General features: G+C 38.9%; 3 protein-coding genes and 2 long non-coding RNA genes across 5 annotated transcripts; 4 read left to right on the top strand and 1 right to left on the bottom strand.

Annotated features, from left to right (window-relative positions):
- Positions 1 to 3,871: 3,871 nt before the first annotated feature.
- LOC112466909 lies at positions 3,872 to 5,000 on the top strand. The gene is made up of 4 exons (XR_003042197.1): positions 3,872 to 4,076; positions 4,169 to 4,264; positions 4,560 to 4,731; positions 4,817 to 5,000. It is a non-coding gene; the product is annotated as an uncharacterized LOC112466909 (long non-coding RNA).
- Positions 5,001 to 5,328: 328 nt separating this feature from the next.
- Positions 5,329 to 5,787, top strand: LOC112466904. The gene is made up of 3 exons (XR_003042196.1): positions 5,329 to 5,379; positions 5,501 to 5,618; positions 5,697 to 5,787. It is a non-coding gene; the product is annotated as an uncharacterized LOC112466904 (long non-coding RNA).
- Positions 5,788 to 15,266: 9,479 nt separating this feature from the next.
- On the top strand, positions 15,267 to 17,634 carry LOC112466908. The gene is made up of 2 exons (XM_025035254.1): positions 15,267 to 16,037; positions 16,099 to 17,634. The coding sequence occupies exons 1-2, from the start codon at positions 15,267 to 15,269 to the stop codon at positions 17,632 to 17,634; spliced, it is 2,307 nt and encodes a 768-aa protein (XP_024891022.1).
- A 3,220-nt stretch (positions 17,635 to 20,854) lies between these two features.
- On the bottom strand, positions 20,855 to 22,770 carry LOC112466907 (golgin subfamily A member 6-like protein 22). The gene is made up of 2 exons (XM_025035253.1): positions 22,272 to 22,770; positions 20,855 to 21,795 (listed from the first exon to the last, which is right to left on the bottom strand). Exons 1-2 carry the CDS (start codon positions 22,768 to 22,770, stop codon positions 20,855 to 20,857), a joined length of 1,440 nt encoding a protein of 479 aa, XP_024891021.1.
- Positions 22,771 to 23,525: 755 nt separating this feature from the next.
- On the top strand, positions 23,526 to 26,399 carry LOC112466905. The gene has a single exon (XM_025035252.1). The coding sequence runs from the start codon at positions 23,526 to 23,528 to the stop codon at positions 26,397 to 26,399; it is 2,874 nt and encodes a 957-aa protein (XP_024891020.1).
- Positions 26,400 to 26,416: the final 17 nt, after the last annotated feature.

The raw sequence follows: 26,416 nt of genomic DNA, 5'->3' as shown, positions 1-26,416 counted from the left end.
TCTCTCGCTCTCTCTCGCTCTCTCTCGCTCTCTCTCGCTCTCTCTCTTTCTCTCTCTCTCTCTCTCTCTTTTTCTCTCTTTCCTTCCCTCTCTCTCCCCCTCTCACTCTCTCTCTCTCTCTCTGGAGACCTAACCCAGTAGAAATGTAACCTTGATTCAAGGTTAATTCAACGTTGATATGGTTGACAGCTGGTTGAGTCGATAAGAAAGTCGATATTCCTGCAATATCGATCATGTCCAGTGTCGATTCAAGGTTGATTCAACGTCAAAGCGATTAATAGCGCTGTTTTGAGTGCGCACTTATAAAATTCGATCAATTTAGATTTTAATCCTAAAAAATATTACGACATTGTTTATGTAAATTGTACAAAATGATTTTATGGACGTTTAAGAAATGGCGTACCGAGTCGAAATTTTTCTCCTATTTTCGACCTCAATGTTCAATATAACACCTACTTTCGACCAAAATATTCGACCTAACACCTACTTTGATACTATAAGCAGTCACATCACCCTATTTTGAACCTCTTCAACCTCTGGCTCCTATTTAGAATCTGACAATTCTGTTTGAAAAGAAATCATGCTCCTACTTTAATGTTTCTAACGTTTTCTTAATTTATTTATTGCATTTAGTTTATTTTTATTATTATAGGTTTATTATATTTTCGATTAAATATTATATATGATTTATTAAACGTTTATAATAACGTTTATAATAAATGTTTATAATAACGGTTCTCTCTATTTATTAATTTAATCAAAAATAGTATAAACAAAATTAAAAGGAATTTTATTAGGTTAATAATAATAGTTTTATTATTGATAACTAAAAAAAATTATTTTATATATGACGTATAAATAATTATTTATATAAAATTGTATTTTTCTATATTATTTTTTCCTTCTTTCTCTCTTTTTTCTTTATTTATTAAAATAATTCAAAATAAAATTAAAAGAATGTGTGTATGTATGAGTACGCATGCGTATATGTGCAACTAAAGGTAGCAAATTTTAAATATATACAAAACTATTACAAAACATCTTTCTTTTTGTTATTACTTCTTATAATTACTTATCTTCATATATTTACATATTACTAAATTTACGATAATTGAATATGGACTGGTATTTATTTATTCAAGCTCTTGCCCAATCAGCAGACAATGTTTTTTAAATGTGTTTTTAATATTCATTTTTTATTAATTATACATTTGTACAATTCATTGTAAAAATAATATTTATTTAATGTTTATTAAATATTTATTTCACATTAATTATTTATTTGAAGTAATAATTTAGAAAAAATATTTATTAAACGTTTATTTAACGTTTATTTAATATTTGTTTTACATTAGTAAGTTATTTGCAATAAGTTAAAAAAACATTTATTTAACATTTATTCGACATTATTTTAATATTTATTTTACATTAACTATTTGATTGCCATAATGAATTGAAAAAACATTTATTTAACATTTATTCGACAGTAATGTAATATTTATTTTACATTAATTATTTATTTGCAATAATGATTTAAAGAAACATTTATTTAACATTTATTTAATATTCATTTAATATTTACTTCAGATATTGCGCTCAAATTCCTTCACGTTTTGCAAACGCCCGATCGTTTCAATCAGATGTAGATGGCGCGACGCGTGAGTCGCCACTTTCAAAGCGCCCCCACTCCTTCCTCGCTCGGCTCGCTCTCGTTCAGTCAGTTCAGTGTCATGGCCGCTCTTGCTGCGTTTCTTCGGACGAGACGAGTACGTTTTCCTTCTTTCGTAACTGATTGAGCTAAGCGGCACATATTCTGGAGACCAACCGAGCGAGATTCAACTTCCCAAGGAGAGCTCACCGCCAGGAAAAGGAGAGCTGCGGCAGCTCGCGCCCGAGAGGGAGAATTGAGGCGAGGAGTCCGATCCAGCGAGCAGGGCCCTTCCGATATTCTCATTTGGGACGCCATATTGGAAGATCGACATTGTTCGTAGTAGTACAAGGAGCTCTGCAAGGTTAATCTCGTCTTCAGATCTTGGAATTGCTCTTATTCTTGTTACTCTGGTTTATATTTTGGCCCTAGAATTTATCTCGTAGACAAATGCAGAGGCCCCCCTCTCTTTTCTTCTCTTTTCTTTTCTTACTTTGATTTCAATCGGTAATCCAGACTCCTTAATTCCGTATTATTAATATTATTTGTTAAATGGCATTTGTGATATGCGATTAGTTATTTGGTATTAAGGCATTAATTTTAAGTTTTATTAGTATTAAGATATTTCATTTTAAGATACTCACAATCAGTATCAAGACATTTTTCAATTTTAATTTTAATTTTGTTGAAACTAAATTTTAATTTTAATTTTTATTAAGATACAATACATATATTAATTGTTTTAAATGGTTAAAAAAAATTTTTTTTGTTATGATATAATATGAGTTTAATTTAGATAGTATGCAAGAGTACATGAACAAGTAGATAAAAAAGTGTAAACAAATAAATATATGTTCCTTTGTACCTTAGAAACAAACGTGTGCGATCTCTTAGATTTTTTGTGACTCTCCCCCCTATATGCTATTTACCACATTATCATATTAACATGCTCTATGTCATGTATATTATCGGTGACTTGCAGTGGAGTTTTTATTTAAGTTGTGTTTCATATGGTTAATAAAAAAAAAATTTATTATATAAATTTTATAACATTATTAATTGTGATACATGTATGTCTATATGTATCTGATTAATTAAAATTGTGATTAATTAAAATTAAAATTAACAATGTTATAAAATATTTTGCGGTAATATTTTTTTAATATTAAAAATCTTAGATTCTAAATAATAAATCTAGATAAATATTGCATTTAACAGAGCAACGAGATACGACAACATAAGTCAAAGTCACAACCGTATCTCGTTGCTAAATTTACCAAAACCTATACTATATGAATTATCGATGATGTACGTGATATGGAACATGTTTCATTACGATTTAAAAAGTAGTAAAAATTAATACATTGATAATAAAATGTACTACAATAAATGTTTTCTCCAATAGTCCTAATAAAGTATTCTTTTGAATTCAGTAAATATTTTATTAGGTTTAGAAAATTTGTTTCAATTGGATGAATATTTTTTTCATTCGAAAAATATTAACTGAATTAAAAAAATACTTTATAAGGACTACTGGAGAAAACATTAATTAAAATTTAGTACATTTTTCTATCAGTGTAGGATCTAGAGGGTTTTAGGAGGTTTAGGAGGGTTTTACCGATAACTCCTCTTTTAAACCTCAAAATGGGAAACAGTCCGTTTTCTGCCGTTTTCAGGCACAAAGTAGGAGCTAAGTACAATACAATTAGAACCTATCAAAATCCTTTAGAATCCTGAGATGTGAAAAATAAGAGGTCGAAAGAAGGAGTAAAATTTCGACTCGGAATTGCGCGATCAATCACATATGTATAAATAATATATATAAATTTTACATTTAGGACCTATCCAGACAAACACTGCATATATAAAAAAATATAAAATATATAATATACTATATTTCAATCGAATTTCAACCTTCGACGTTGAAACGACGTTGAAACGATAAGTTGAATAGTCGGTGATATTTTATACGCTTTCGACGTCAAATCGACCAGAATTACGACGTTAAGAGTGCGTTCGAAAATAGGTTCGGCTGGTGTTGGGAAAAATAATAAAGTTGGCAGTATTGAGAATTCCCAACACTGCGTTCGTTTTCTCCCAACTGGGAAAAGTTGGAGATTGATAGAATGGGGGCAACTAGTGCAGATATTTATTTGTATCGGTCTCAACGTCTTTTGTGAAACATAACCTACGATTCTGAAACGCATACAAAAATAACGCTGTGTGAACATTGATTAGTGTATACTGCTTAGATCGTAAATTATACACCAATCAGTGGACCGTGCAACGTTATTGACATATACGAAAATTTTTCATATGACTGAAAGAATCGAGTCTCTGGTCAGTATCGGTCTTTTTCTTGTCATATAATTTTGTACGTTGTTTTATTGCGTCTCCGGCTATCTCAACCACATCGATTAAATCTAAGGTAATCCTTCCTTTTCTTTCTTTATTTATAAAATAAAGTTTAACACATTACTTTTGTATATATTTTTAAGTCACATTCTCTTTATTTTGCAGGATACAAAAGAGGTTTACCGCAACTCACATTATTCTGCTGATGCAGATAATTCTCTGTACTCTGCGTATGTATTAACGCTGGTGGCAAAGCATAGAGTAAGTATTACGGTACTCATATTTATGTTTCTATTATTTATACCTAATTGTAATTGATTACAATAGAACACGTCTATTTTAATCTTTAATTTCTCTCTTTCTCTCTCTATAAATTATACATAGGATGAAAAAAAAATTAAAGTTTATATCTGTTCCATTGTAATGCATGTATGGCGCTTATATACAAAATATAATAAATTATGTAAAATAAAAATTTGTCAATACAACTCCATAAATTATTGCTATTATTTATTATATTGAACTATATTTAACTATAATATAAATGTATTTACAGAGTTTCTTCTCTTGTATTATTACTTCATCAAATATAAAAATGAAGAAATTTGTGCAATCCAATGTTAACTGTAATCATCAACAAATGTTAAAGTTGAAATTGCTTGATGAATCAACAAATGTTATGTATAGTATAGAAGTAGGAAAAGAAGATTACAATCGTGCTCATAAAGGTTCAAAAAAGGATTTTAGTATTAAATATTTAACTGCAATGTGTGACAAAATATTTTCAAAATAATTTATGTGTTATTTTTATAGATAATGATTTTGCCAACGTGCTTCTGGAGAAAGCGAAAGCATTACGTTCAAATTACAAAAACTCTACACCTAGTAACTGTAGTACCTCTCCTGTAGTACCTTCAACAGTTGATAACAATAAACCAAGTTGTTCGAAGAGTAGTGTTCAATACGACAATACTTCAGATATTGAAAACTATAATGAAGACAATTATAATCAAGCTGAACGAGATGAACTTAATATAGGTGTGTTTAAATCGCAAGTACAAAAATAGAGAGTACAATAACATAAGTAAGATTTAATAAATATTTGGTTTTTTTTAGATTCAAATGAGGGGCGATGGACACACGAAGCCACGCTTTTGCTAATCTCATTGTATAAAGAAAACGCGTATATGCTAGGGAAAGTTCCTCAAAAAAAAATGTGGACGCAAATTTGCCAACGTATAAAACATGAACAAAAATATAACTTTACGGTTAATCAATGTTATAATAAAATAGATACTTTAAAAAGACGATATCGTCAGATTATTGATCATAACGCTTAAAGTGGAAATGACAGGAAACAATGGATATATTTAGAGGTAATAAATAAGTTATAACAAAATTAACATTGAATATTACGAATAATTTTAAATTTAGTTACCATTACATTTTATAATTTAGAAATAGAAATTTTTAAATATAAAAATGAACATGTTTTAGCCATTAGATGAGATCTTTCGCGACAAACCTTGGGTAAAACCATTATCTGTAGCAGGATCGCATACACGAGATCCTGAAAAATCTTTATTTGATGATAATGAACAGGAGCCATCAACTAGTAAGTAATCAATAAGTAACTAAAAATGTACAATATTTCTTGTTGTTATTTAAGTTTGTAATTCACAATATTTTTTAGAACAAAGGAAGATCTCATTAAATGAAGAAAGAGCTAATTATTTACGGGCATCACTCGAAGAAAAAAGAATAAAAAGAGAAGAAACTGCTAATTATAGAACAGAAAAATTAAAAATATTAAAAGAACTTAAAGAAGTTTTTAAAAAATGAAGTAAACATTTATATTACACTAAAAGTACAAATTATGAATACGTATATAGTTTTTAAGTATTAGTAGTAAATATTTTTGTTGAGTATACGTTTTTATTAAGTATGAATGAATTTCTTTTATTTTTATTTTTTTAAATATCGATTATTAAGTAGAATTATTAAGTATGAGTTTAAGTTTAAATTAAATATAAGTAAGAACTATGTAAAAAAAGAAGTGCATCAAATATTAACAATAATATTAATATATATATAACATATTCATTAACGACGTTAAAGTTTTAAAAAGTGATATTAAGGCCCGATTCCATAACTTTAACTGAAGTTTAACTAATATGTAATAGAATAATTCATTTTATATAAAGCACTTCTATTGAATATTGTTAGCTAAAGTTCAGTTAAAGTAAGTTGTGGAAATGAGCCTAAGTGATAAAAAGTGATTTAATGAATATACAAAAAATAAAAGTGCAAAGTATAAGTTCTATTAAATATAAGTTTTTACTACGATTAAGACTATGCAAAAAAGAATGCTTTAAATATTAACAGTTTATTTACTAATGAATGTATAGTATGACATATACTTTTGACTTATTAGCGAGGTTAAAATTTTAATAAAGTTATGTAAACATTGGAGTATACAAAAATAAAAGTTCAAACTATAAGTTTTGATTAAGTATAAATTTTCATGAAGATATTTCTGCGAAATTACATGAAAAAAGAAATACTATAAATATTGACAGTTATTAATATATATATATATAGTTTAACATATTTAATTATTAAAAGTGATAAAGTTTTAAAAAAATGTAAACATTTATGAGTATACAGGAAAAGTACAAACTATACGAGTACAGTAAACGTACAAAGTATACGAATACAGTAAACGTACAAAGTATGAATATACAGTAAAAGTATAAGTTCTTATTAAGTCTTAAGTTTCTGTAATTAACACTACAATATGTAAGTACTAAATTAATATACTGTTTTTAAATGAATATTACATCTATATGTATGAATATATTAATATTTACACATACATGCACACGCACACAGGTACGCATGCACGCACACACACTTTCATGCATAAAAACAAATTAATTTTTTCTTTAAACATTGTTATTTGTAATTATTTCCATTAATCTGTTTCTTTTTAAATTTCCTTCCTCTTTTAATTCATTACTAACAGCAAGCGGTTCTATTTCGTGTAGCATATCAGGTATAATGACAGGGATTTCGATAGCATCATTGTTTAATAAACAAAAGTTGTGTAATACACAACAACTAACTATATAATATGGAATTAAATCCGTTCGTGTCATTGGCAACTTATCCAATAAATAACGCCATTGTCCCTTTAATAATCCAATTGCCCTTTCTACAGTTATTCGAGCAGATGACAAATTGGTATTAAATTCTTTTTGTCTTCTGATTAAATGACCATTATCATAAAATGGTACCATGACATTTTTCTGTATAGTATAAGCTGCGTCACCTAATAAATGACTGTCTTCAGGGAAATATTCTGGAGTACAATATCGTTGTACACCAGAATAAAGAAACACTCGCATGTCGTGAACACATCCTGGCATTCCAGCAAATACATGAATGAAGGACAAATCATCTTTGCAGATAACCTAGAAAAATATATAAAAAGAAAATGTAATTACTTTTAACAGTTTGCTGTTTTTCTATTCATTCAACATATATTTGGGTAATTCTTCAGAATAGGGCCTTTTCTGAATTTTGATATTTTCTTGCGGTTTTCTTGGTAAAAACCTTTGTTGTGACTCCGACAGTGATAATCAATCGGGGGAGCCCGAAAAATATGCACCCTACCTATTTTTTTTACCTATTTTTACTTTATTTTTGATAAATGTCTAGATTAAGGGCGCATATACTTTCCACGCGAACCGAGGTTCACGCACACCCCCCCCCCTGCTCATTTATCAAAAATAAAGTAAAAATAGGTAAAAAAAATAGGTAGGGTGCATATTTTTCGGGCTCCCCCGATTGATTATCACTGTTGAAGTCACAACAAAGGTTTTTACCAAGAAAACCGCAAAAAAATATCAAAATTCGGAAAAGGCCCTATTCTGAAGATTTACCGAAATTTGTAACAAACACGAAAATAATCTAAAATACAATTATTTCTTATGTAATATAATTGCGCAAATAATTTGAAATACTTTTGTTTTAATGTATAATAAAATTTTTATTGTTTGCAGGCGACGGTTAAAGAGGCTACGCGAAGAGGAAAATAGCAAGAAAAGTACGGATTCAACGTTCAGTACCGAAGAAACGTGCCTCGATGTAACGCCAAAAAAAGGTACGTTTAGCGATGTCGAACAATGCGAAGATGTCGATACTCTTATTATCGACAATACAGGCCGATTGGATCCACATTGTATCCAAGAACGCATGATTGAAGGCCGTCGCATTGTCGATTTAACATTTCTGTGGAATGAAATCCATAGAACATTTGACAATCATGCGCAAGGTATAGAGTGCCTATTTAGAGATTGGAAACTTGTAAAATCTCAGCGCAAAGGGTTTATGACACAGTTGTTCTTCAAGTGCCAAATGTGCAATTATGAAACCAACATCTGGTCAGAACCTACACAAGCAGAAGGTTTGGATATTAATACAGCTGCTGTAGCAGGAACTGTTACAATGGGAATTGGTTTTGCCCAGCTTGAAGAGTTGTGTGCTGCCATGAATATTCATTGCTTGTCTGAGCCGACTTATATTAAATATAGAGAAGATGTAGTCGAAGATTTCACAAAAACAGCCATGGAAAATATGTTAATGGCTGGTGAAGTTGAAAAGCAACTTGCTCTGCAGAGGAACGATGTTATAAACGGTATTCCGTATATAACTGTCGTAGTGGATGGTAGTTGGATAAAGAGATCATATGGTAGCGCTTATAACTCTCTGTCCGGAGTTGGAGTCATAATTGGTTACCATACGAAAAAGGTTCTCTTCACTGGTATCCGCAATAAATTTTGCTCAATTTGCGATATGGCGGAGCGAAAAGGTGTCAAAGCAAAAGAGCACAAATGTTATAAAAATTTTGATCGCGACGCAAGCTCCACAAGAATGGAGAGCGATGCCATCGCAGAAGGTTTTAATTGTAGCCTTGATATGCATGGGCTCATGTTTAAAACGGTTATTGCCGATGGTGACAGTAGCGTTTTTCAGGCTATTTGAGATAACAATCCATATCGTGAGCAAAGGGTAACAGTTGAAAAAATAAAATGCACAAATCATTTACTTCGCAATTTATGCAAGAAATTGAAAGCTGTAGCTGAAAACAGTTCAGCCAAAAACGCAAATACAGCGTGGTTTTGTGCAATCGCGAAATGTTGTGAAAAGCAACATTTTAAATTTCAGAAAAGAAATAGAAAAAGCTGCCGAGCAACGAAGAAAAGAACAGACATCTCAACATACAAAGGTTGTGGAATTACAGGAAGATATATCGAATATTCCTAGCCACATTTTTGGCGAACATAAACAATGCGAAGCACGCGGTCGCCAATGTAAAAAAAATGGTGATAAAATGGAAAGAAATAATGTTCCATCTCTGAAATCATTTGGTCTGTATCAGAAAATAGAAAGTGCTATTACGTATATAAGCACTAAAGCGTACAGCTTGTTGCTAAATTATACTAATAATCCTGCAGAATCGTTCAATTCGATAATTTGCAAAGAAATTGGTGGAAAGCGAATTAATTTTGGAAAATGAGGCTCTTACAACGCTAGAGTTGCAGGAGCAGTTGTGCAATACAATACGCAACAAGTACTTACAGAATTGCATGAAAGCTTGTTAGTCCAAGAGCTGGCGACAAATTTAGGGAACGTATTTTAGGCAAGTTAAAATAACAAAAAAATAATATTTTATTAATTGGTGAATGTAGAATCCTGAGTCAGGCAGAGGGTTTGCGGTTATTTCGCTACTGCGCAACCTATGACATTTGCAAAAAAATAAATCAAAAAAATATCTTTTAGGCAACTTGAAATTTGTTTAATCTTTAATTTTAGCATCTATTTAACCCAGAAATAAAAATCCCAGACTATTTTTTGGGTTTTAAAGTATAACCTGACCCCCCCGAATATATTTAATAATTATACCTCAAAAATATACTTTAGGCATTCTGAAATTTTTATAGCATGTTTATTAAATAATATTAAAAATACGTGTAAATCGCCAGACGAATTAAACGGTTATTAATAATTCCCTGACGCGAATAAAGATTTAAAATGAATGCGACAAAAAAGTCTTATGCGTAGCCATAAGTGCAAGAGAGATAGTTTATTGAGACCTGCCGGCAGCTGACGGTGCCCTGACTCCTCGGGCTGTGATTGGTTGCTGAGAGACCACGTGACTCGAGTTTACTATATAGCGCGGACTCTGTCTATGTAACAGAGTATATATTTTGGAGTAGTTAAATTTTTTAGAAAAATTAACAAATATAGAATAAATTTAAAAAAAATTTTTTTTAATAAAAATGTATTATTAAAATCCTTTGAAAAAGAAGACTTTTAATGAAAGTATTTTGTATCTTAACGGAAATAATAATTTAAAAATTAACATATTAAATAATTTAATTACTTTTTTCTTTATTCAACTTTTATTAAAATAATATTAATTTTTATAAACAAAATAAATTTTTAACGTCAATTAACATCAGTTCAATGAAAGATATCGATACAGATTAATAATTTTTTTAATAAGAAAAGGCGTTGTTGATTAGATTATTTTTTCATTGATTAATTAAACTCTTAAAGGTGATGAATTTATATTTTCGTTTTATTCCTCCTCTTCACTGCTCTCTGAAGATTCACTGTCTGGCAGATCGTCTTCACTCTCTGACAGATCGTTTTCACAATCTGATAGATCGTCTTCAATATCTTGTGGTGCTTTGTTTTTTTCGGTACTTTCTCTGTTTGCTGAAAAATAATTTTTAATTAATGTACAATAAATAATGGAATTATTTGAAATATAAGAAAATGATATTTACTTGTATTTTTTTTTGTTATTTCTTTATCTGATTCCAAAGCATCCAGAACAGAAGGCGGTACACAATCCCCTTCAAACCAGTAAAATTCTAATTTTCCATCTTGAAGGTCCCATCCATTCCTTGTTGGTGTCAAAGTACTCGGGTAACGTAAATGGGCATTTCGCCAGATACTGGTTACATATTGAGTACGTAGAAGTTGTTGATGTAATTCCACTTCACATGGGGGCAAATTTGATGCGTCATAGTTTTTCAATAGTTTTTTAAATGGTTCATTAGGATTATTAGCTTTATATGTTGAACAAAATTTTTGGAATCTTGCAGTATTCACATCAGTTACATTTTTGAATCCATACATTTCGCAGACGAATTTTTCCAAGACCGAAAAAGCTTCATATCTTGAACCTGTCACATGATCTGATCCAAGATCGGTGAAAGCTTTTTGGTAATCTTCATTGGCTTTTAAAATTTGGAATGGCTTTTTCTTTCCTTTCTTAAAGAAAGAAAGGTTGTAATCACAACCCGTCATTGCGTGGAAACCGGGTAAGCTAGAGCACACTTCTGGTCCTAATTCAGTTGACAACTGAGATATATTTATTAATCTTCTTTTCTTGTTGTTTCCATACTCCATGAAAATTGTCAGGCTATCACACTCCAGATGATCCATATTACTTAGCATAATAATTAAAACATCTGTATCGCAAGATTTGATAAGGATATTTGTGGCAAAATCATTATCAATTTTACAGACATGGTGCACAATTTTGGTGTCTGCTTCTTCGTGATCGTCACACGATAATTCATAATTTTCCTCCATAGTTACTACATTATTTTGAACTTTGTAGGAGTAACATTTATCATAACTTAAGTTTATGATTGTATTTCCAATAAATGGAGCCATTTCTTGTGAAGCCCAATGGTCTATTAAAAAGTTAACTAGAGCTTGCTTGAATTTAATGTTTTTTAGCTCTTTGCTGAAATCAACTGGACGTACTTGCATTGGGCCAGTAATTTTAAAATCCATATCATTGACTTCATTACGTAATGCACGTTCATAATCCTTAATTGACGGGGAAAAGTACTGGTCAAAAATTATATCAATGCGTGGAGCTTTTGTAGCTGTTAGAGACTTCATAATTTTTTTGGAAATATTGCCAATTGTTGCTGGCATATCACGCATGGTATGTAACAGATAGAAACCGTCAACTATTACAATATCATAATTTTTTGGTGTGTTTCCTGGTTTATGATTTTTTTCAAAAACTTTTACTATAGCTGATTTTTCAGTTTTACAAATAGTCCCATCGTAATGGCATAAGGACGACGGAATCGGCATGATGGGATAGCACAAAATCTTTTCAACATCAAGCTTATAGTCCATTGATATACCTAACATTCTTCCAAACAAGTCCCGTTGCATCCTTATCTCTTGAACATTATTACCACCGGTTAATTTTTTTTTCACAGTCTCAGAAGTAAAATTCAGTATTTTCACTCGTGTAATTGGTTTTTCAAATCTATCAACTGATTCTGAACATTCGGAAATAAACTTTTCGCGTAACTCGTTACCTGTACTTTCCATATTTAATAAGAATTTTTCGACATTTTCTGATGCTGACTTCCCAGTTGAAATATTGAAAAGTAAATTTTTGTCAAGGCTTGAGTCGAATGGGTTCATAAACTTTGAAAATGTTGCAATAAAATTTTTTAGCAATTTTGTGTCTCTCTTGATATTATGCTTTTCTAAGTCAGATGTTACGTCCTGGCGTTTTTGTAGTCCTGTTGTTTCATATGTAAATAATATAACAGTAGATCGGATTTCATGGCTCTTACACCAACGTTGTCGAGCTAAAATGGAATTTGTGAAGTTTATAATACCAACTAATCTTTTTGCAGCTTCAGCATTAATTGTTTGTTCCAAAGTCAGATCGATTGGTTGCCTTGAAAAAGATTTATCTGTCCGCTGGATTCCTAAACATCCTTTTTCCAAACCTTCAGCAATTTCCGGATGAGTTTCATCGATTGTTAGCAAATTGTTATGATACTTTACCAACCAACGAGCGTAATTCGGCTGATTAAATGCAAAAAATAAATTTGTAATTTTTGGTAAAACATATTTGAATAATCCAAAATCTCCAGTTCTGATACTACGACTCAAAATGTGATAATAGTTAATTAAATATATATAAGTCATATATAATTGTGGTGTTTTACCGAACGATCCATTTAGACAGGCTTCTCGATGTGCAAAATATGATGATAAAAGTTCCGACATTTCTTGGTTTTCTAATACTGCTGTGAGTGATAAGCTACCCTTATTGAAATGCAGAAGTTCCGTACGCAAGACGTCTCCCATCGTGATGCTTTGGTTTTCCAGGAATAGTTGAAAGTTCATAATTTCCAATCCCAGTGACATTAACGGATGTATTCTTTTACATCGATTAAAATGTTTGCCTGCGAGAAAAGACTCTACAGATCCACTAGCTAATAGTCCACAATCAACAGCGATATTCATTAATCCGCAACCCGCTATAAATTTTCCGACAGCTTTAAAGTAAGCAAACATAACATGGAATGTTCCTAAATGAATAAACAAATTGTCGTATTTAGGACTTTCAGTTGACTGAATTTGCATGGCAACTTTAGCAATAGCTAAATCATATGACACACAAATACTTTGTTCGCCAAGCTGCTCAGCAATTTTTTGACTTTCATAGTTTCGAGAATTACTTTTGGATCAGTAGGAGTATCATTAATAGGTGTAAAATATCGAATGACTTGTTTTTTCTTATTTTTGTCTTCGACAAACTTGCTATTAAATCCGACCCACATTGGCGTATTCGGAATTTCAAGCACATGTAATAGCATCCACAGTACATCAATTTTATTTACTTGTTCTAATGTTTGTGGTACTATTGAACGTCGATCATCAGTAGTCGGCAACAAAAGATCTGAGATTTTAGCTCTTTTGTTAAAAGGTTGTAATTCAAGTTGAGAAGTTTCAAATGTCCGTCTCCTTTTACGAATTTTTTTTCTTTGGATTGCATGTGTTTCGGCAGCAACATCAGCTTCAAGGTCAACGGTAACATCATGTTCAACGTCAACAGCAACATCATCTTCTAGGTCAACATCAACCATCACTTCTTGACTACTGTCCAGTGTGCTTTTGCGTATAGTTGTTGACGATTGTACCGCCAGAACGGCGTTAGTGAGAAGCAGTATTAAGCAATATGGCGAAATAGGAAGGGTAACGGAATAAAGCTCTGTTTAATATGACTGGATTTTCTGTGTATCCGTTCCTCAACATAATTTTGGCGCCCAACCAACGTGGCACGATCCCATGAGAAATGGGTTGTCGCGAGATAGAGACCGGGAAATAGTGAAAGTGTCCTGTAATCTCGAGGAAAGTAAACGGCGGGACGAACACGTCGTAGCGCAGCAGGACAAGATGGCTACCGACAAGGACATTGAACAGCCACGCAAGTGAACACTCGGTTACGAGAAAAGTGACAAGAGTGCAAGGTTTGCCGGAACGGAGGCGAGATCCGTTAATGACATAGTGCAAGATCGGGGCGGCGATCATCGAGCGTCGAGTGATCCCGCGTATCGTTAAGCTCGCGAAACGGGATTGGAAGTGTCCTCGGTCGGGGGATTCTTTATCGGGAAAGTGCTGTAGCTCGTCGCAGACAGCGAGAGTGAAGCACATCGCACGCCGAGTATCCGCATCGGGACGCTCGCATCATCATAACCGTCTTCGCACGTTGAGGTCCGCATCGGGATGCTCACGTCATTGTGATTGGCTCGCGCAAATCGAGAGTCGAATCGAGAATCGATCGTGACGCTGGCATAGGGATAACTCGATCACATCGAGATCCGGTCGAAGCGCTTACATAGTAACATTGTCATACAACGGGCGTCCGCATCGGGTCGCTCGGATCGTGGAAACGCATCGCGAGTGGACACGCGTCGCCAGTGAACGGGACATAGCTCGCTCACGCCGAGAGTCGCACGTCGCGAGTGTCGGGAAGCACTTCGCGGGTGCAGAGACATATCATATCTCACCAAGCCGAGAGATGCACGTCGCGAGTGTCGGGAAGCACCTCGCGGGGCAGAGACAATCGTATCTCGCACACGACGAGATTTGCGCGTCGCGAATGAACACGCGTCGCCAGTGATCAGGGCATAGCTCGTATAGCTATATCGCGTCTCGCTCACGCCGAAAGGGACACGTCACGAGTGATACACGTCGGGCGTGTCGTGGAAACGCATCGCAAGTGCGCAGAGGCATTCAAGCCAGCCAACCGGGAAGTAACGTTTCGAGTGCGTAAACGCGTTCATCGCGAGAGATCACAAACGCGTACGTCGCGAGATTCGAGGACTCACATCGAGTACAAAGCAAGAGAACGAAAATGGCAGACGTAAGAAGATTGAAGCAGAATCGAGCTACGATAAAGGGTCAGATGACTCAAATAAATAATACTGTCGATGAAAATACGTCAGTTGCCGAAGCAAAGGTCAAGTCGACGAAAATCGAAAGCTTGTGGGAGGCTTTCCAAGAAGTTCAGAAAAAGATTGACGACGCAAGATTAGAAAGAATCGAAGTCGCCGCAGATGAAGAAGTGCTGCCTACCGCAGAGCAAAAGGCAGAACGACAGATTTTTGAAAATACCTATTTCGAAGCAGCAACGAAGATCCAAATGGTGATCGATACAGCACAAGCCGCTAATCAGGTACAAGCTCAGGTCGCAAGGGCAGAGCCACAAAACGAAGACGGAAGGCGCGGACGGGGCGAACGGCGAATGGAGGTCAAGCTGCCAACGTTGAAACTTCCCGAGTTCAGTGGCAATTACAATGAATGGCTTTTATTTAAGGATGCGTTCACATCATTGATTCATGAGAACGACACACTCACCGAAATACAGAAGTATCAATATCTGCGAAGTTCGGTGACAGGTGAAGCGTTTCAGGTAATCGGAGGTTTGGCCACGACTGCAGCAAACTACGAAAATGCGTGGGATCTTCTTCTAAACAATTATGAACATCCGAGGCTTCTAATTAACACACACTTGAATCAATTGCTTGATTTTCCAGCCGTATCAAAGGACAAACCAGCAACAATGCGTCAACTGATCGTTCACATCAGAACGCACTTAAAGGCTTTAGAGACACTAGAGCTTCCGGTTGATAAGTGGGACGAGCTTCTCATACACCTGTTAAAAAATAGGATGGATTACAATACAGAAGAGTTGGGAAGAAGAAACCAAAAAAGACAAGGAAAATTGGCCTACGTTGGAAAACTTTCTGACTTTTCTCAATGAGCAAGTACGAACGCTTGAGATAATTGACAAGACCAAGGGAAAGTCGGAAGCATCAAAGACGCCAGCAGGGAAAAAACAAGAAAGAAAAGTAGCTTTGGCAACCACCTCTCAAGAAGGTTGTGTCCTCTGCAGCAAGAATCATCAGTTGTACCGATGCCCGGATTTTCTGCAGCTATCGAGTGCTGACAGATTAAAGGAGGTGAAAGCGAAGAAACTGTGTATGAACTGCTTAAGCAAAGGACACTTTTCCGCGGCTTGCAAATCTTCAGCATGCCGGAGGTGCCAGAAGAAGCACAATACCCTGTTGCATCCAGAGCAAGAAGAGAAGACTGCAACCGATAAGAAGTCAGAAGAGGACGCGTCCAAGAAGGCAGTGGTAATGCACGGCACTCAAGAAACCTTGCAAGATACTGAAGAGTCATCTTCTGTAATCAACCTTGGTAGAAAACCCACGTCGTGCGTGGTGCTATCAACGGCCCGAGTTATAGTCCATGACGTCAATGGAGGCCAGCACAAATGCCGTGCACTTCTAGATGCAGGGTCGCAATCCAATTTGATCACCCAGGAACTCGTCGACAGGCTCAGATTGAAATGTAAAAGGAGAGACGAAGTCATCAGTGGGATCAACCGATCACAAACCAATGTCAGTAAGACAGTAGGAGTAAAAATCCGATCGATGAACGCGGATTATGAGGTAGCCATAGAATGTCTCGTGCTGCCTGCCATTACTGAAAGACTTCCTCAAGTCAAAATCAATACTAAACTGATTTGCTTGCCGGAGGGTTTGAGCCTAGCAGATCCTGATTTCCACACGCCAGGAACAGTGGATATTCTAATAGGAGCAGGACTTTTCTGGCAATTAATCTGCAAGGATTATATTCAAAGACCAAAGGGAATACCCAGATTACAACGTACGTTGCTAGGATGGATTGTAGGAGGGGAGCTTCTCGACGCCAGCTCGGAAACTCCAAGAAGCTTCTGCGGTCTCATCACAAATGCGCAACTCCAAGCGCAGTTAGAACGCTTTTGGAAGCAAGAGGAGACGCTCGAAAAACGGAGTCTCACCCAAGAAGAGATTGAGTGTGAACGGCAGTTCCATGAGTCGGTCAAGCGAGATGAAACTGGTAGGTTCATCGTAACACTTCCGAAGAAACCCGGAGTGAAACTCGGCGATCCAGGGAATCAAGCATTGCAGCAATTATATTCCCTAGAAAGAAGATTCAGAGGAGATCCAGCATTGAAGAATGCGTATGTTCAATTCATGGAAGACTATGAAACTCAAGGCCACATGTCGTTAATGGGACCAGGCCCAGATACGAGCACAAAGGTAGAGCAATCGTACATACTTCCGCATCATCCGGTGATTAAACCGGACAGCACCACAACTAAGTATGTATGTATGTATGTATGCCGTTTATTGCATTTCCCCGTAGGGTTTACAAGGCGTTTTTATTTATGAGGAACGTACCCAAACCTCGTATATTTTCTTTCCCCTGTGCCTGGCCATTTGCGACCTTACAAAAAATATTTACCCCCCTCCCCTCCCCTTTTCATCCCTCTTCTTCTTCCTCCGCTTCTGCCGTCAATTCTTCCTTCCTTCCTTCCACCTCCATCCTTCCTGTCGACTCCTCCCTATTTGGCCTGCTTCCTCTCTCGTCCCTCCTCCTTCTCCTCCTCTGGGCTCAAGAGAAGCTTCTCCTCCATCCCTCTCGCGATTTCTTCCTCCGCCGATCTCCCTGTGCACTTGTGCACCTCCCTTCTCCCTTCCTCTCTCTCCCTAACCCTTCTTTCCACCGACTTATCCTCGTGTATCTTAACTCCTATGGAGTTCCCTGCCCTTCTCCTCGCCTCCAAAACCCGCCTCTTCTCCTCCTCGTCTCCTAGCTTTACCAAAATCGTTAACCAAATCCCTCTCTGCCCCACCACTATCACCTCTCTTACCTTCACCTTCACCTTCAGCCCTTCTGTGAAAAGCTCCTTCACTTTCTCCCAATTGGTCTCCTTACCTTCCCATTTCCCTTTTTCCACTCTTATAATTATATTCCTCTTTCTGAAGTCGTCCTCGTTCCTTTCACCCTCACCTGCCCACCATTTCTTTTTTCCCGCCATACTCTTTTCGCTATCCTCCCTCTTCCTTTTGCCTCCACTTTGCTCCAACCTTTCCATCTTTCTCTCCAGCCTCCTTACCTTCTCCTCCAGCTCCTCCATCCTCTCGTCCTTTTTTCTGTCCTCCTCCTTCTTTTCCCTCAGCATCTTCCTTAACTTCTCCTCTACCATCCCTTCCACTGCCTCCACTATCATTCTCCCTTCACGCTCCATCCTGCCTGCTCTATAACAGAACAATTAATCACTTCTCCTTTTCTCTCCTTTCCTCTTCCTCCCCTCCCACTTATCCTCCTCCCCCATCTCCCCTTCCGTCATTCCCACTACCCTCCTTTAACTCCTCCAAATCTCCCTTTCCACTCATTCTCTCCCCTTCTAATTCTAGCATCCATTCCTCTCCTCCTCCTTCCTCGTCCAAGACCCATCCTACCGCTTCCTGCCAGCTTCCCTTTCCTGAATTCCATCTTCTACATTCTTCCCATATATGCTCCCACGTTTCCTCCTTATTCCCACACAACCTACACTTCTTTTTCTCCTCCGCTTCCCAGTATCTGCTCTCTCCTATCTCGTTCCCTAATCTGAATCTCGCCACCCTTCCCCATCTACTTTCTCCCCATCCCTTCTTCAAATATCCCGGGATTTCCTCTCCCTTTGTCCACTTATACCACTTATTATACTCTGATATCTCGATCCTCTCCCATCTCTCTTTTCTCTGCGTCTCCCTATCCTCTTCAAACAATTTAAGAAACCATTCGTCTCCATCTCCTCTTATCTTTTCCACCTCTTTTAACCCCACACCTCTGTCTTCGAAGAACTTTCCTCTCTCTCTTTCCCAATCTGAGCCAGCTTTCCCTTCCATCTCTCTTTCCTTCAACTCTTCCCAGGCAGACCTCGCCAGTTCACTTCCTCCACCCTCCTCTAACTTTTTCTCAAATCTCCATGCCCTCATTCCTGCTCTCCCTCTTAATTTCTCCCTTTGTAATTCCTCCCTCACTAGATACCACGGTGTTCTCACGTCCGCTCCCAATACCCATCTAATGTACCTTTCTTCCATTCTTTCTATTCCTTCCCTTTCTCTCCATCCCCATATTTCCGCTCCATAACTCAACACCGTCCACACCAGTCTATCGAACAGCCACAGTCTTTTTCCCCAGTCTTTCCCGAATCTCCTCTTCCCTATCCCCCAGACTTTTCCCATCACTGCGGCCGCCTTTTTGATCCTTTCCCTTATTTGGGCTTCCTGCCCTCCATTTCTTTGAAACACGTATCCTAAATACCGAAATTCCCTCACCTCTTCTAACTCTTTTCCTTCCCATCTCCACTTTCTCTTACTGTCCCTCCCTCCTCCTTTCCTAAACCTCATTATTTTTGTTTTCCCCACGTTCAATTCCAATCTCTTCCTGCCCAGGTACCCCTCTAGTCTTTCTATCAGACTCCTCATTTGGTCCTCGTCCTCTGCGATTAGCACTATATCATCCGCGTAGGCCAGAGTATACACCCTCTTGCCTCCTAGCATTATCCCTCCCCATTTAACTCAACCCATTTCCTCTTCCAGGTCCGCTAGCAACACATTGAACAGAATCGGGCTCAAAGGGCATCCCTGTCTTACTCCCCTCCCCGTCCAGAATACTTCTCCCAATTCGTTTCCTCCTCTTACCCTACTCTTCGTCTCTCTTAACATCTCTTCCGTCCTTCTCACCAGTCCTTCCCTTATTCCCCTTTCTCTCATAGCTTTTATTAGTATTCCTCTATCCACCGAATCGAACGCCGCCTTAAGATCCACAAAACATGCTATCAGTTTTCCCCCTTTCTTCTCTAACCTTCTGTTCACCATGTAGTTCAACACGTAAATGTTGTCTATCGTTCCCATTCCCCTTCTAAAACCTGTCTGGTTGTGCGGTACCATTCTCTTTCCCTCTATCTCCTCCCTTAGCCTCTCCGCCAGAATAGCCATGTACACCTTATACAAAGAAGGCATTATTGTCACCCCTCTATATTCCTCTGCCCTCTTTCCTTCCCCTTTTTTTACGATTGGCGCAATTATACCTTCCTTCCAAATTTCCGGCCATCCTCCCCCCTTCCATATCTTATTGATAAATTTCCATGCCCAAACCTCCAAACCCTTCCCCCCTCGTTTCCAGGCCTCTCCTGGAATCTCATCCTTTCCCATTGCCTTTCCGTCCTTTAGCTTCTTTATAACTCTCCTCATTTCCTCTAGACTTATCTCCTCTTCCTCCTCTCCTTCCTTTTCTACCCTCTCTCCTTCCTTCCCCATCCTCACCCTCCCCTCTACTCCTCCTAATAACTTCATAAAGTGCTCTTTCCATTTTTCCTCTTCTATTCCTTCCTCTATTCCCCTCCTTTTCCTTCTCTCCCTATTCACTATCTCCCATACCTCCGCCTCCCTCCTTGCCCCCTCCACTTTTCTCTCCCATCTCTGGTTCTCCTCTTCCTTCTTTCTCTTACATATCTCCTTAAATTTTTTCCTCCTTTCCTTGTACGCACTGGCCTCTCCTCTTTTCTTCCTCCAGTCCCTTAATTTTCTCCTTGTCTCTTTCTTCGCTTCTCGACATTCCTCATCCCACCTTCCCTTTCTTATTTCCCAGCTCCTCCTCTACCCCTTTTATTGCCTCTGTTATTCTTGTTTCCATTTCTTCCCATTCCTTATTCAACTCTTCTTCCTTTTCTTCCACCTCTCCTATTTTTTCTATAAACCTCTTTGCTCCTTCCTCGTTCCACACCCCCCTGCTTCTTTTCTTCCACCCTCTTCTCCTGCTTTCCTCCTCTTTCCCCCTTCTTACTACTATTTCCAATGGGTGATGGTCCGAGTCTACTCTCTCCCCCACTACCATGCTCACTATCTTCTCTCTTACTTCTCCTTCCCCTATTATGTAGTCGATCACCGTATCTCCTCTTCCCCCCGTGAAAGTAAACTCCCCCTCCTCGTCTCCTCTCACATTTTTATTGAATATCTCCCAACCTCTCTCCTCTAAGCTATTTACCAACAGTCTCCCCTCTCTGTCCACCTTCTTGTCCTTCGACCTTCTTCCTTCTCCCAGTCCTCCTCCCTCCTCTTCCTCTATCCTCCCACCTTCTTGACCAGTCCTCGCATTAAAATCTCCCCCAATTATCGTATACCTTCCTTCTTCTTTCTTCTCCATTCTATCTCCTAACTCCTGTACGTTCTCCTCCATCCCCTCTTTCTTTGCATACACCCCTATAATACTCCAGTTCTCGCCACCTGTTCTGACCTTTCCCGCAATCCAACTCTCCCTATCTACTTCTATTGCCGTTCCCTTTTCTTTTAATCCTTTCCTTATTCCCATTATCATCCCTCCTATTGCTCTTCCTTTTTTATTCTTTTTCTTCGCCATTTGCACCCCCCACTCGTACCCTTTTGGAAGTCTCCCCCTTATTCTTTCCCAGCCCTTTTCTCCTATCCAGGTCTCTAACATGACTAACACATCTTCTTTCTTCAGCCCTTCCCAAAAATCCTTATCTTTATTTTCCAACCCAGCTACGTTCCAGAATACTATCATCCAAACTGACTTACTTTCCCCCTCTTCTTCTCTTCTAACTTTCGCGTTGTCTTTCTCTATCTCACCCCCTCTATCCTCTTCTCCTCTTATTCCCCCGTCTCCATTCCTACCTCTCCCTCTCCTCCTTTAACTTCTTTCCCTTCCTTCCCTCCTCTGCTCTCCTTTCTTCTCCTTCCCCTTTCGTCCTTTAACACCTCCTCTTCCATATCCCATCTCCACCAAGTATTTTCCAACCTTATTCTGCCTGCCTTAATCCATGCCCTCCTACCCTCTCTTTCCTCCCCTCTCGCTATCTCTCTCAACCTCCAATTCATTCTTTTTTCCTCCCACGATAGGTCCTCCGTAATTCTTTCCTTTCTCCCCACTAGGCTCCTCTTTTTTTCCATAACCTCCCATTTCTGTTCTTCGTTCTCCAATTTCAACAGCACCATTTCCCTTCCTTTTTCTGCATCACCTCCTATTCTCTTCACCTCTATTGCCTTTACATTCGCTCCTATTCCTTCTAATAACTTTTCTGCATTCTCTCTCCTCCCTCCTTCTTTTACTTCCAGCCCTCTTATTACAATGTTTCTTCTTCTCTCCTCCTTTTCTTTCCTTTCCAGCCTTCTCTCCAGTTCTCTCATTTTCTCCCCCACCTCCCCTCTACCGTTTCTTTCCTCCTCCTTCTTCTCCTCCTTCCTCTCTTCCATTTTTTCCTCCAATCTCCTTATTCTTTCTTCCATTTTCTCCTTCTGCTTATTTGTCTCTTCCCTCTCCTCTTTCCATCTCTTCTCTCGCTCCCTAAACTCCCTTCTCAGGTCCTCTATCTCTTCTCTCATCTTCCTACCCTGCTCCTTGAAACCCTCCCTTAGCTCTTCTCTCACTGCCCTAAATTCCTCCATCATTTCTCCCATTCTTTTTCCCAACTCCTTCACACCTATCTCCGAGTCTTTTTTAGGAGATCTTGCCGTCATGTTACTTCTCTTAAAAATCTCCTCCTTTTCCTCCCCCCCGCTCCTATCCATTTCCTCCCTCTTCCTTTTCCATAACTCTTCTATATTTCCCGTGCTCCCCCTTCTAACTTTCTCCTTTTCCTTAACCTTACCTATCGCACTCTTTCCCTCCCTCCCGTTTTCTTTCCCTTCACTCATCTCCTCCTAACTCGGCTCACTTCCCCCTCTAGCTCCACCACCTACTCTATGCCCTGCCTCGCGCTGCTGTCCGCGTCCCGGATCCTGCGTCGAGTCGCCCCTCTCTCTTCGCTATTGTTCGCGCCCTACCTCGTGCTGCTGCTCGCGGCTCGGCTCACCTACCGTGCGCCCCTCTAGCTCAGCTACCGTTCGTGCTTCCACCTTCTCAGTGCCTAGACACTTTACCTCCCTTTATCTCCTCTTACCTGCCCCTCCTCTGTTCCCCCTTCTTACCTCCTCACTCTCTCACCTCCACACCTCCTCGCTCTATCACCTTCTCCTTCCTCAGCCTCCCTCGTCACTCTCTTCTAAACCCTTTTGCTCTCGCTCACTTGCACACCTGTCACTCTCGTTCTCTCCGGAACCGGAAGTCCACCACAACTAAGTTACGTGTTGTATTCAACGCCTCAGCGAAGACATCGTTGGGAACATCGTTAAACGACAAGTTATTCGCCGGTCCAAACAAGCAGAAGAGCCTGTTCTGCATAGTCTTACGCTTTCGATCACACCCCTTTGTCATAACGGCGGACATAGCTGCAATGTTCCGACAGATACTCGTGTGCGAAGAAGACCGAGATTTACAACTGATTCTGTGGAGATCAGATCCATCGCAACCAGTTCAGATCTTTAGGATGAACACGGTGACATATGGCACCGCATGTGCACCTTATTTAGCCCTCAGCTGTTTGGAGAGATTAGCGATAGAAGAACTGGAAAGGTTTCTAAAGGCAACCTTGACGGTCGAAGAGATGAAGATGTTTCTCAAAATAAGGTTGAAGATCGAAGAGCTGAAGAAGTTCCTAAAAGAAGCATTGGACAATGAGAAATCGGAGTTTCTACAAGCAATCCTGGTCTTGCTAGAAGATTTCTACATGGACGATGTTTTGTCTGGCGCAAGTACCATAGAAGGGGCCATAGCCTTGCGACAGCAGCTGTCGGAGTTATTGCAACGGGGACAGTTTCAGCTGCGGAAGTGGCGTTCCAATGATCCACGTATATTGGAGGAACTACCCGAGTCCAACGACGATAACAGCTTCCTCAAAATAGACAAGGAGGGTGCCATGAAAACGTTGGGACTTCTATGGGATGCCCAGTCAGATGTTCTGCAATACAGCGTGTCGATAGAAGAAAATTCAAGGGTTACCAAGCGTCTGGTGCTATCTCAGATAGCTCAAATATATGACCCCCTTGGCTTGCTGGGACCCGTTGTCATCATTGCGAAATGTATTATGCAGTCTCTATGGCAAATCAAAACTGGTTGGGATGAAGTTCTCCCAACGGAGTTAGAAGCTACATGGAAGGAGTACTATAGATCGCTGCCGCAAACCAACGAGTTGAAGATTCCGAGAAACATCAATCCGGGAAATGTGAGCAATCAGTTCGATCTCGTAGGCTTTGGAGATGCCTCAGAAAAGGCATATGGAGCCGTGCTGTATGCTGTTTCACAAAGGTCGGGAGGTACCTTACAAGCGCATTTGATTTGTTCGAAAAGCAGAGTCGCACCTTTGAAAACTATATCACTACCAAGACTGGAACTTGATGCGGCGCTGCTGTTGACTAAACTGACCGAACAGGCAAGAAAGGCTTATGGTGACAGGATTCGAAACGTGTCTTTATTTAGCGATTCGACGGTCGTTCTCAATTGGATAGCAGAGTCACCTAACATTAGGAAGACGTATGTGGCAAATAGAATCACCAAGATTCAACTTCTTTCACAAGGTGTGACATGGCGTCATGTTCCGTCCAAGGATAATCCGGCAGATCTTCTTTCCAGAGGCATGTCAGTGGAAATGTGGAGGACCAGTCAGTTATGGTGGCAAGGGCCTGAGTGGCTCGTCACCGATCGATGGCCTGAACAACCAGAAATCTTAGGCGATACGTCCGAGATGAAGATCACTGCACTAATCGCCACCAAAAACGAGGAGTACGACATTCTACGAAGATTTTCAGACTATGGGAAGCTTCAACGCATAGTCGCTTATTGTCTGCGTTTTAAGGCAAATTTACTTGGCGCAAAGAAGAGTGGCCCTTTAACGCCAGCCGAAATAGAGCAAGCGGAAACTATCATATTGAAGACTGTCCAGCGAGAAGTTTTCCTGAAGGAGGTGCGGGCTCTCGAACAGCAGCAATCGATTCCCAAGGGTAGTAAGTTGTCGTCCCTCAGTCCTATCTTGGATCAGGAGGGAGTCATAAGGGTAGGTGGTCGGTTATCACAGGCCGACATTCCCGAAACTCAGAAGCATCCAATATTGTTGCCAGCCAAGCACCACGTTACAACTATCCTCATGAGGAAGGAGCATCTCAGGCTTCACCATTGCGGCCCGGAGCAGTTGCTCTACTCAACACGTGTAAAGTATTGGCCTTTAAGTGGACGACGAGAAGCAAACAAGATTACGAAGAGTTGCATAAAATGCTTTCGAGCTAAACCAAGGACACCTGAGGTCTTCATGGGAGATCTTCCTGAGGATCGAGTCCGTCATAACATGAGACCATTCACCACAGCGGGCGTAGACTACGCCGGGCCATTGCAGGTCCGAGAGAGTCGCAGGCGGGGAAGGGTTCACATCTCGAAGGCCTGGATCGCCGTGTTTACCTGTTTTGCCACTAAAGCCGTACACATAGAGCTAGTGACGGAATTAACTACCGAGTCATTTCTAGCTGCATTAAGAAGGTTTGTGGCGAGAAGAGGAATTTGCTCGAAGATCGTGTCCGACAACGGCACTAATTTTGTCGGAGCTGCGAGAGAGCTAGCAGAAGTATACGAGTTTCTTCGGAAGGAGAAAGAAACCATAGCCACATACTTGGCTCGTCAGAAAATCGAATGGAGGTTTATTCCTCCTCGATCTCCACATTTTGGAGGTCTTTGGGAGGCCGCTGTCAAGGCTACCAAGCGTCATCTCCACACTGTCACGAAGGGTCTGGTTTGGACGTTTGAGGAATACGCAACGCTGCTCGTGGAGATAGAAGCAATCCTGAATTCAAGGCCTCTCACTCCCTTTTCCAGTGATCCTAACGATTTATTGGCATTAACCCCATCTCATTTCCTTACAGGGGATTCATTGTTGTTTCCACCAGAGTATAGTTATATGAAAGTCCCGGATAACAAGCTGTCACGATGGCAGCATGCTCAGAAATTACGCCAGCATTTCTGGAAGCGTTGGCAGGAGGAATACCTCCAAGAGCTGCAAAAGCGTCATAAGTGGCGTAATAAGGGCAAGGATCTCGAGGTCGGTACTCTAGTCATTCTGAAGGAGGACAATACACCCCCTCTACAGTGGGTCCTAGGCCGAGTGGAGGAAGTTCATCCTGGCAAGGACAACGTGATTAGAGTGGCAACAGTCAAAACGCCCACTGGATTGTTTAAAAGAGCCGTCCAAAAACTTTGTCCACTTCCCGCAGAAGAAGACTGTTAATTTATATTTAATTTTCT

Source organism: Temnothorax curvispinosus, unplaced genomic scaffold (genome assembly GCF_003070985.1).
Source record: "Temnothorax curvispinosus isolate PA1 unplaced genomic scaffold, ASM307098v1 QBEX01016696.1, whole genome shotgun sequence".
NCBI classification, from domain to species: domain Eukaryota; kingdom Metazoa; phylum Arthropoda; class Insecta; order Hymenoptera; family Formicidae; genus Temnothorax; species Temnothorax curvispinosus.
This window is presented reverse-complemented; position numbering and strand designations above follow the sequence as displayed.

Excerpts from the sequence above, each read along its gene's own strand:
- LOC112466908 (XM_025035254.1), top strand. The coding sequence starts at position 15,267 with ATGGCAGACGTAAGAAGATTGAAGCAGAATCGAGCTACGATAAAGGGT. Across the intron at positions 16,038-16,098 it reads TAGAGACACTAGAGCTTCCG|AAGAGTTGGGAAGAAGAAAC; the intron begins GTTGATAAGTGG and ends ATTACAATACAG.
- LOC112466907 (XM_025035253.1), bottom strand. The coding sequence starts at position 22,770 with ATGACGGCAAGATCTCCTAAAAAAGACTCGGAGATAGGTGTGAAGGAG. Across the intron at positions 21,796-22,271 it reads AGAGGTGAAGAGAATAGGAG|CTGGGTTGGAAAATAAAGAT; the intron begins GTGATGCAGAAA and ends TCTGGAACGTAG.
- LOC112466905 (XM_025035252.1), top strand. The coding sequence starts at position 23,526 with ATGTTCCGACAGATACTCGTGTGCGAAGAAGACCGAGATTTACAACTG.